Source organism: Numida meleagris, chromosome 5 (assembly GCF_002078875.1).
Source record: "Numida meleagris isolate 19003 breed g44 Domestic line chromosome 5, NumMel1.0, whole genome shotgun sequence".
Taxonomy (NCBI): domain Eukaryota; kingdom Metazoa; phylum Chordata; class Aves; order Galliformes; family Numididae; genus Numida; species Numida meleagris.
In genome coordinates, this window is record NC_034413.1 from 12,299,174 (window position 1) to 12,310,345 (window position 11,172).

At 47.6% G+C, this 11,172-nt stretch overlaps 1 protein-coding gene across 1 annotated transcript in view; it reads right to left on the bottom strand.

Moving 5' to 3' along the window:
* Positions 1-11,167, bottom strand: part of CNNM2 (cyclin and CBS domain divalent metal cation transport mediator 2) — a gene marked incomplete at its 5' end in the record, with an annotated part of 106,620 nt that extends 95,453 nt beyond the window's left edge. The window contains one exon of the mRNA XM_021398556.1: positions 9,979-11,167. Within this exon, the coding sequence (XP_021254231.1) occupies positions 9,979-11,167 (1,189 nt within the window). The remainder of the gene's footprint in view (positions 1-9,978) is intronic.

An 11,172-nucleotide genomic window follows, 5' to 3' on the forward strand; every position in this document is an offset into this window, starting at 1 on the left:
AGATTGATGATTTACAAAGGAGAAACATATTAAGGCCTCTTACCACTGGATCACATTCAAACAGCAGGCAAGCAATATGTTCAAAACCATCTTTCAGGCCAGGAGTCAGAAAACAAAGTGCCCCTCAATACTCAGATGTATGTGTGTCTTCAGTCCTCCCCACTCCCTTCCCCACTTTGCTTCTCACAAATAAAAGAGAAAGTTCACAGCAAAAACTAGGAAATTCAAAATAGCTGTTCTGGAAGGCAAGAAGAACATCATCAGAATGGATCCCTTGACATCAGAGCTTACCTGGTAGACATCTCATCCTATATGCAGCAGCTGTGCCCCTGCAGAGAGCAGGAGAGATTGGGATTCCCATCTGTGATGCATCAGGCAGCATGGGGAATCCTTCAGCCCCACCTTTCATGCCGGGGCATTGGAAAAAAAGCAGGAGAAAAAAGAAAGCTACTTTATTTGCTTGCATATTGGCTGCATACCCTACTACTGCACTGACAGGTTCCACTTTACAACAGGCATCAAGCACCAGATTGCTGTAGTTTTTGGAGACTGCATCCATTATGTAGGTAATTAAGTTCTTTCACTGCCTCAGCTGCCTTCCTCCACCTCTAACCTCAGGGGATTCCCATGTTGGGAAGACTTCACCCCCCACCAAGACTGCCTGTGGGGTGAACTGTGCAGCTCTGTTGCGTCCAGGTTTTTCTTGGGAGCCTTCAGTCAGTACAACACGAGCTGGATTAAACCAGTAAGCTACTGGCAAAGCAATTCCACATTAGCGATCATAACCCCCCTCGGGCCTTTTGAACTGAACAGACAGAGCTACAAAACTGTCAGTCCTGGTTACGACAGAGAGGCGGACTTTATCATATGGAGAAGGAACAAAACTTGAAGCTTGTTATGATCTCTGTGAGCGTCTCATGCAAACATATGATACAAGGAAGATTTTAAGCTTGTCATTGCAAATTAGCAATCATTTAGTAGCTGATGTTGAGTCTGAAGCACACTGTACAGGATTTTCAACTAGAGAGAAAAAAATAATGATTTTCAAAGGGATTTTGATTTCTCTGGGAGAAATCCCATTCTCGTTGTGTTGGAGAAGTGCTTGCACTAAAAGCAAAAAGAAAAATACTCCCAGTGAGGATGGTGAAGTCCTTGAATTTAGCTGTGGGGTTATCGATGTTCTCAACCCTAACCACCCCAAAAGGCTCCAGACAGACTAGAATACCAAGGAGAAGATAAAAGTTATTCCAGTGAGGGCAGGGAACCAGCATGCATCTATAGAGGAGGATAAAGCAGCCCATACTGTGAGCTACCTTACCCTCTGGTGGGGCATCCCTTACTCCTCTCCTCTCTTGTTGGACAGCAAGACCTACTCCAGAAGCCTTCATCAAACTTGGGCCTACCACCCTCACTCTACTCCATCACAACACTAAAAACTTTTGCTTTCAGCTTTTATTTTCTATACACATAACTCAGTTATGCATGGGCAAAAAACATGAATTCACACAGCAGAAACACATCATTTATCCATCCTGAAGCAAAACCAGTTTAGTGCTGTCCCTTGGAGTTCAAGTCAGCGCTACTGGATAATTCACAGCTCAGCCATACAGAACCAGGGCAGCATTTAACTGAAGCCTCTTACCAGGTGCCCTGTAATACTAAATTGGGGCCCCTGTCTGCACTTGCTGCGTTCAGGAATTGTAACTGTAAGAGCTGTACTCGCTTCAAACGGAAAGATGTTCCAGGCTAGATAGGAAAAACTAAGCCTGCAGCTTGCCTAAAACCCACAGCCACACCTACTCTTGGTGCCAGATATAAATTTTTATCAAGAACAAGTTCACACCAGCAGAAGGTTGTCTTCCTTTTTTTTTTTTTTTTTTTTTTGTAGGAAACCAGAAATCGCTGACAAGCAATTCACAAGCAATAAAAGTGGGCACCCGATCACCCCTGTCCTCACATAACTGCTGCATGGAACGGGGGCCTGCAGGCTCCTGCTCAGCAGGGCTGCACTTTGAACCCCACAGTGCAAAGGGCAGGCGGGACGATCTTCCGAAAGCAGGAGGTGGAGTGCTGGAAGGAAACCAGAAATGGCAAGATCCTTCTTAGAACTGTTTGTTGGTAGCAGAGCGACCAACTCGGAGGCAGAGTCAGCATTTTGTTGCTGTGATTACCGTGGACAAGTAGGGAAAAAAGCCTCGTTCATCTCCACTCCATAAAGGTCAACAGCCGTGGGTGACACTGTCATATCGCTTAAGAGATTATATCGCCATAAAAGCTCACTATAAAAGAACAACTTTCATTCAGGCTTCTTGCAGGAGAGAACCTCAGGTAAATGAGTGAGAAGCCAGGCTTGATGACATGGCTCACCCCACAGGGAGCAACGTTACAACATCACTCTCATTTGAAGCGTGATCCTTTTAGGACTGCCAGCAAGAGCATGGTGCAATCCCAACGGAAAGCATCACAGAGAACAAAACCATACAGATCTTTTGTACTAAATGTATGCGCTCATCTCCTGGCCCCAGCTCTGTCGGCTGGAGCAAAGCTCTTGCTTGGTTAATTAGTAACTGCAGCGGAATCACATTAACTTATAACTCTTGAGGCCCCAGTAATCACCAGGTTTCAGTTCCCAGATTGACAGGCATCACACTCGCTCTACCCTTCAAATTACAATACCTTGATGAGAAGGGCTGTTGCTTCATATTTAAACACTGAAATTACTGTACCTAACTTTGTTTACAAGGAAAATGCTTCAACACAAAGAGACAAGTCCCACACAAACAAGCTTTTAGCTCCGAGGTTTTTGTTCAGTCTAGGGCTTTGGGTATTTGAAGACAACTCAATGACAAGTTGCTTTTCTAAAATTTGTTTACAAGAACTCTCAAACTGATATCATCACTAGTAGGTAAAGAGCAAGATTGACTCACGTGTTTAAATCACAAAAATAACCAAACACCCATGTGAGAATCCTAATTCCCAACAAGCCAGCCAACCCAGTCACCCATCTCTTGCATTTACAGGTTGTGCACTAAACCAACACAGCCACCAAAGACAGACAGCCCTTTCGATGTCCCACAAACAACACAGGAGTGTAGCAAATCCTGAAAATCACTCTTCTGTTCAGTGAAAACTGGCTGTCTACCAGAAGTCTGCAATGCTGCCAGGCAGTTTTAACACAAAACACAAGAACAATGGCTCAAAGGTCTCCAAGGGCCGCTACTCACGACACTCCAGAGTGAAAAGTTAGTACAGGCAGAACGATAAACAGAGAAGAGAGTATTTTTGAGTAATGGAAGACAGAAAAGAGAATTGTTAGAGACAAGTTTGGAAGAATCAAAGCCTCTATGCTGCTGGGACCAAGAATGGAAAGATAAGCTGACCCAGCCATTGTGCATCAGGTACATGCAGCTCTACTGTCAAGACGAAGCAACATGCAGCTCCTCTCCAAGCTCTATGGGATCTGCTCTAAGAAAGGGATCTCTCTACCTTCTGTGCTCTGATCTTGCAATCTCACGTTTTAATCCAGACCCAGCAGAATTTCTGCCAGCAGCTATGGGGCCACGTTCATTCCTAGGCCAAAGAAAAGAGGTGGATTCCATCAGAAGAAAGTTACTGACAGATCTCATTTCATCAGTGTAATCACAGAAAAAGTGAAACAAAACTCCATCACTAGATGGTCTTGAAAGGACTCTGTGACCTTGACAGGTGACTGAGGTTGTATCAACTTGCTGATCCGGTATTTTTTGCCATGTGCCATAGCTCATTAGCACCAAGTAGTTGCACTCCCATGTGTAGCTGGTAGGCTGTATTTTAGGATCTTGTCAAGTTGAGTAGAGTGCCAGGGCACACTCACCAGGGTATGGTTCAGAGGAGACTGAGTCGAGTCTGAGTTTTATAAGCTCCATTAGTCAAACTTAGAAGGACTCAGAAGTGCAACTGGTTTACTCAGACTGGCAAATGCACCACAGCCCTAAAAAGGCCCAAAAGCTAATGAAAAAGAGAGCTCTTGTTAAGTATTAATGGAAAAAGTAATGCAGGATGAGATACAGATCCATTCCACACACTGTCAGCCACTCCCTTCATTCTAGGCCACTTTATGGTGCCGAAGCACCTGTAAATCTGACTTATGACTCTTAATATTAAGCATAAACTGTAAAGTGCTTAGAAACAGGCCTTCAAATTCTCCAGATCTTCATTCCTCTATACTACAACGTCTGCTCTCCAAGTGAGCTAGACAAAATTCGACACTATTCCTCTCTCCAGTTGAGTGTCAGTGATGCTCCAAGCTAAGTGACCTAAAAACCTTGCCCACAGTCCCAGGCACTATAGCGTTTGATTCCTTCAACAGAGAAGGGAGTGGACTGGGGCACTGAACGTCTATGAAACGTGAGCTGGCCAGCTGCCTCCTTTCCTCTATAACCAACTTGAGCAATACTACAGCATGCCAAAAGGAAAACTGTCTTTGGATGGCTTTGCTGCTGAGTACTCCTGCAATTGCTAATGACTCGATATTTAAGTATCAGAATGGATTTGACAAATGAAATTAAAAAAAAAAAAAAAAAGATGGATCTGCTACATTACTACATTAGGTTAAACAACTGACAATTTGCTTTAGCACAGAGCACTGAGGAGGCTGAGAAGAGTATCTGAGATTCATTTCTTCCATCACATGGCTACCCAGAGATCTCAAATGGACAATAACCACATAATTAAAAACTGTGTTATAATGCTTACATACCAGGCCCTGAGCAGCCTGATCTAGTGGGAGGCAAGCCTGTTCACAGCAGGGTGGTTGGAACCGGATGATCTTCAAGGTCCACTCCAACTCAAGCCATTCTATGATACTACAGTGCCAAATAATAGTTGTACAGATGCTTCCATTCTAATATTTCCTACCTTTGATTGAGCAGCAAAACTGCAATAGCGTTTCATTCCTAGTTTAGCATTCTCCAGAGATCACGATCAGCACTGCAACCTTTAGATCCATCTCCTTCTGCCGCTCGTGTCACAAAGCAACTGATGGAAGATATCACCCTATTACAGTTCACCTACACACAAAGGCTGACAAAGCTTCAGCGCTGATTAGACGCACTCACAGAAAGAAACAAACCTGTAGGCTATTTATTAAAGACAACGTATTTGGTTTCAGAAGTTCTTGAATCATAGCTTGGTAAGAGATGGTTGCACTACCTGATCATTTTGCTGCGCTACTGAATTTGCTCAGAAGTTAATGTTTTGCCCCTCCTCTCCATTCTGCTCCAAAATTGGCCATCAAATGCTGCTGCCTATGCAGACAGGGCTGAAGTTTACATCTCTGCCTGTGACAGATAACGTTTACAGACAAAGAGAAAGCAGATAGGAAGCTGGTTCACTTGCAGAATCAGCTTCAGAGTAGAAAGGAGTTTGCTAACTTGGTAAACATCGTGGAGAAAATGGCATCATCTTGCCTTTGCTGAACAACAAGAGACACCAGCAATCATTTAGAAAGCAATCAAGAATCTTTCCCAGCACAAATGTCAGATTGAAACATCTACTGCTCTTCTTCTCCTGGGCCCTAAAAAAGTGTAGCAGCCAGGACCCCGAGAGGAGCTGGAGCTGTTCTCAGACGCATCCCCCTTGACACCTCTGTTCCCACATGCCAGCAGGAGGGCCTCCTGCAGCAGCCCACATTTGCCCTTGCCAGCGCTGCAGGCACACATCCCCACTGTTCTGCAAGGGCAGCAGAGCTCCTGACAGCGCTGACCCTGTGGGTGCCACGCTGTCAGGCAGCCAAGAAGCCTCTGTCACATGGCAGCCCCCACCCCCACGTGCAATTTCTGGTCAGGGAACAAATCCGCAGGCGCATCGGGCTAAGTCTTCCCAACCTTGGTGGCAAATTCCTTCCCACCTACCTCTCCCCCATCCTCTTCACACATGAAGTCTCCATGCTGGACCTCAATGCCTTTCCCTTTACGTGAATTTTTCTGGAAGGATCAAAGGAGTTGTCTTTTATCAGCCAAGCAGCCTTGAAAACGATATTGTTTCCAAGAAGGTGTTTTACGTGCCTTAGATAATTCCAGAAGGGATTTATGTACTTTCTTCCTGTCTCTGGTAATGCTGCAGTCATAGCCCTAAACAGAGAAACAGCTTCAGGGACAGACAACCTGTTAGATGAGGCAGAAAACAATTCAGATCTGTGACATAAGGGTTACTTATGGGAAGCCTGGACTCATCAGGATGGGAACCCATAAAACTTGAAAGGGACCAGGAAAGCAGCCACCTGAAAATGTGGGCTGGACTAGTACCACAAAGGTAAGTGACCTTCAGCAGAAAGAACTCAGGCCAGAACAGCAGCAACGCTGAGCTTTGGGTCTGTGGGCTCACTGTCTCACCTGCTGCCAAAATGATCATCTGTGTACTCAAAAGAGGAGTAAATAGGTCTGGGTATTCCTCTCTGTTACCATTAAAAGTAAGAGCTTTAGGTTTCAGGTTCCTGTGGCTTTCCTGGGAGCAGGGTAGGGACTGGAAAAGAACCAGACAAGGTCCTACATCCACACTAAACATGCACACTATTAAAAAAAAAAAAAGATGACACAAGATCAACAGAGCGTGAAGAAGAGATTATCAAGTAAATCTGACAAGGTTTTTAGGGAAGAAAAATCTTTTATGGTCCAGTTGGTAATAATTTTAATAAGGAATCTAGGAATTTCCTCAAGGCTGCCATGTGATTCAGAAAATAAGAGCTCAGAACTGCTGCACAGTCACCACAACTTCTCTGTAATAGGTTATTAACTCTGATCTTTTATTGTAACCTAATAGCAGAGGCAGATAAATCAAAACACACGGCTCCAAGTCCCCAGATCTGCAAGGACAGATAAGGAGGAGCGCGGCTGAGAAACTGCTGCACATTGAAGCTGTCCAGGCCACCAGGAGAGCAGCTGTACAATGGCTCGTAGAAAGTGGGCCAATCTTAAAATATTAGTATTACAACACAGGGCTTTTCAAGCTGAATTCTTGTAGCTGTGGCATGCAGGGAGCTAGAAATAGAACACTTTGGATTTGGGATCACACACGCAGAGACCTGCCAGTGAAAAACACTACGAGCAAGTGCCAGAGAGCGTTTGAACAGAGCCCTAGGAAAACTATCAAAAGGGAAAAAAAAGCCCAGACACTGATCAACAGGGGAAGAGAGCAGCACAGATAGCCCATAGCTTCTTTCCAAAAATGACTTTGTCGTTCATCCACTCCTCGCTGCACTTTAGGAGCTGGGTACTGACTGATCCTGGAAATGACAGCAGACCAACGAAACGCATCTTTGAACTGCCTGACTTTGCTCAGTGCGTGGCCTTGACTGAACGTAAAGGGCACCTTGTACTTCCTTGCATTAACTGGAGCTGAACGGACTGGATTCAAGCTGTACACCCAGCCTGCACGACTCGCCGGCAGATGGACTTGGCAGCACTGGTAGGGGTTCGAGGTCTGTCAACAGGAATAGAAAACTGCTCCACTTTCAAGAGCTTTTTACTTATTTTAAAATAAACAATGCTTTCTAGAAGAAAAGCGTTTCTGCAGACTGCTTCAGAAGTCATGTTTATTCATACTTCAAGAGATTAGAGCAGCAAGGGAATGGGAATGTGCTGCAGCCCTCTCAAAATTAAGTTTCTTGCCTGGCAGTGTAGAAGTGAAACATACATTCATTTTGCAGTTGTGGGCAAAGAACACGAAGAACAGGCTCACCACCAAACCCTCCCCCTGGCCAGCCCAAGCACCAGGACAAGAACAGAATTACCAGCTCCATCCTCCACAACAACATAAGGACATCTATCCTGCCATGCTTGGCTCTTCACCTCCTCCTTGTGAGCCTCCATCCTGTGTTTGGGTTAAGAATATTTTGTTCCTGCCCAAAAAGTGTGCTTCACAACCCCACCCGCTCAGCTCATTCCCAAATTCTTTAAAAATTTAAAAAAAAAAAAAGCCTCTTCCCTTGATCAGACTGAAGTATTTCAGTGACAGCAGCACCATCCCATGAGCTGCCTGCTGCACTGACAGCAGTGGAGGGCCCTTGAGCAGCACCCAGGGCTTTGAAGCAAGCAGTGGAAGGTCATTGTGGTGGGAAAGGGGTGATTAAGAACTGTAAGCTTATTTATTTCCAACGTCGTACCAGAGAGCAACGTGCAATTTGATTCTCACCCTTAATTTGTACATTCTCACGGGAATTTGGCAAGGTTGCTCTGAAGAAGAAAGTTTGAAGAACTCTTGCAAAAGACACTGTGCTATGCCAGATCAAGCAAGCTATCAGTTATTTACATTCATTTCAAAGGACAAAGGAAGCCATTTATTTCCACCGTATCTGCTTGTTTAAAGAGAAACCAGTTAAGACAGAGCTCATCCTAAACCCGAGGCTTGTCGATGCAGACCCACCAGCATGGCTGCTGGGGAGTAAATGCTGGGTAGGATCGAAGTACCCTGAATTAACCCACCACCACAGAACACAGGAGGCACACACACTGGGAAGCCGTCCTAAACTTGTGCTGCTGGGAAGTCTCCTGGTGCAGCAAGGGAAGTTCTCTAGCTATCAGTAAGAGCATCCTCTGGTCTGTAGCTCCCAGCAGCCCAGGGGAATTACAAAGCCTGTTTTAAGCACAAAGTTTAAAAACTAAAAGGAGGCATTTCTAGCTCTGCCACAATTCCAGGATTAAAATGCTTACCTGGTTCTGTCAGCTATTAAATAAGAGGACTCCTACTTTAATACACAGGAACACTTAATCTCCCTCAAACAGGGAATGAAGCATCCCACATAACATTCGTTTCTTCAGACACGCCGAGTCTGGCTACAAGCTCAGAACCCCATCGTGCTGTCTGGAGTCAGAATAACGGAGGGGAACAAGCACCATGACCACACACACAGCAAAACCCACTTCACCAGTTAGGTGATATAACTGAGGTTCCCAGATCTCAGCTGCAGATCCTGCAGCACCAAAACCCCAAGGCTCTCCCACCCCTCCTGCACCCCACTAACCTCACTGTGGTGCCGATGCAGCTATTTGGATCATCTCCCCAGAACCGAGGTGCTCAACAACGCGATGCTCTGAGCTCACCTCACCTCCGGTCCTCCAGTACGGGAGTCTGCAGACATCCCATCCATTTCAAATCTCCCACTCTATTTCTGTTCAAGCACTTTCCCCACTCAGGGCATTGCTTTGGCTTGCAGAGAGGAGCAGGTTCCAAATTGGGAGGGGGGAAAAAAAAAAGTGTTTTTCTATTTTCTCATAAGCAAAACTTCATAACAATTAAGACATCTGCCAAGCCAACACTCCCTGCAATTAGGATGGAAAGTCTCAGCCCTGTTATGAAGCTACAAATACAGATGCTACACTAGAGATGCAGAAAGGCTCCTGTGTTTGCCCAGCTGAGTGCAGTCCTCGGGGTAAGGGACAGCCTTGGTAAGAAAGCCCGTGATCCAAGGTGCAGCACAAAACAGGTGCACTCAAATACATTGCAAAGCCCTGACACTGTTTGAGTCACCGGATCAAAGCATCAATCACCATAACAGGAACACAACCATAGAGCTGAAGGCAGCCAGCCGAGCCTATGAATGGAGTGGGAATGCCGTGTTTATCTCAGCACGTGTGCACGCTGAGCAGGAAGGAGAGGAGGGACCTGCACCAGCAGCCCACTCGTTCCTCCTGCCTGGCCAGCTGAAAAAGCACAGAGAGATGCGGCTGAGCAATGGCTGCATATTCACGTCAGCAGTTCCCACCACGATGGGCAGATGAGTGGAAAAAAAAAAAAAAAAAAAAAAAACATGCCTGGCACTGTGCCCACGCACACATCCCAGGAGTGGGGATAAGAGGCAGGGGGCACATACCATCTACCAGCCCCAGATCAGCTTTCTGGCTCGGGGAGCTGGCAGATGCCAGAAATCCAGCCTCTCGCTGCTCCTCCCACACCTTTGAGCTCCCCACAGCACCCACACCTCCCGCCCCGCCGCGAGCCCACCTTTCTTGAACTCCTCCAGCATGGCATCAAGCTTGGTGTCGTTGAAGACAAAGTGCAGTGGGTGGTTGTAGAAGCGGGTGATGGTCTTGAGCAGAGTGCAGTCGTCAGGGTCCACAAAAGCCAAGTCCTTGACAAAGAGCAGGTCCACGATGTTGGAGCGGTCACCCTCAAAAACGGGGATGCGGGTGTAGCCGCTCTCCATGATCTCAGACATGGTGTTGAAGTCCAGCACAGCCTCAGCGGCAATCATGAAGCAGTCCCGGAGTGGAGTCATCACATCCTCCACCGTCTTGGTGCGCAGCTCCAGGGCTCCCTGGATGATGTTGAGCTCCTCCTTGACCAGGTCGTTGTAAGGGTCGGTGACCCGCAGCATCTCCAGCAACTTCTCACGGTTATAGACCGTACCGATCTCCTGGCCCAGCACGCAGTCCAGCAGCTTGCTGACCGGGTAGGAGGCCGGGAAGGTCATCATCATGAAAAACTTGGTGAGGAAGATGGTGTTGGCGCCCACGGCCAGGCCGTGCCGAGAGCAAATGGCCTGCGGCACGATCTCGCCGAAGATGACGATACCGATGGTGGAGACCACCACGGCCACCAGCCCGGAGCCAGCGATGTCGTCCAGCAGGATGGTCAGCGTGGTGTTGACCAGGACGTTGCCCAGCAGGAGGGAGCACAGCAGGTAGTTGCCCTGGCGGCGCACGGGCTCGATGCGCTTGGCGTAGTTCTTCTCCTTGTCGGTGCCGCAGTTCTGCACGATGCGCAGCTCCATGGGGTCCAGGGCCATCAGGCCCAGGTTGAGGCCGCTGAACATGCCCGAGAGGCAGAGCAGCAGCGAGATGAAGATCACCTGCAGCCAGAAGGGCAGCAGGAACTTCTTCTCCTCGCCCACGATCATCTTGGTGTCCTCTCCGTCGTGGTAGATCCAGGTGGTCTCGCCCCACGGCGGGGGCCCGTCCCGCCCCTCGGCATCCACCATCCTGCCGGCGGCGCCGGGCCCCAGGGCGGCGGCCGAGACGGAGGTGCACAGGTAGTAGGACTTGCTCTTCTCCGTCTTGCGCAGGGGCTTGATCTCGATCTCGATGATGCCCGAGGTGCGGCGGTTGAGCACGATGTACGGCAGGATGATGATGTCCGACGTGCGGATGCCGCAGCGCTGCGGGGCTCCGCCGCCGCCGCCGCCCGCCGAACCGCCGC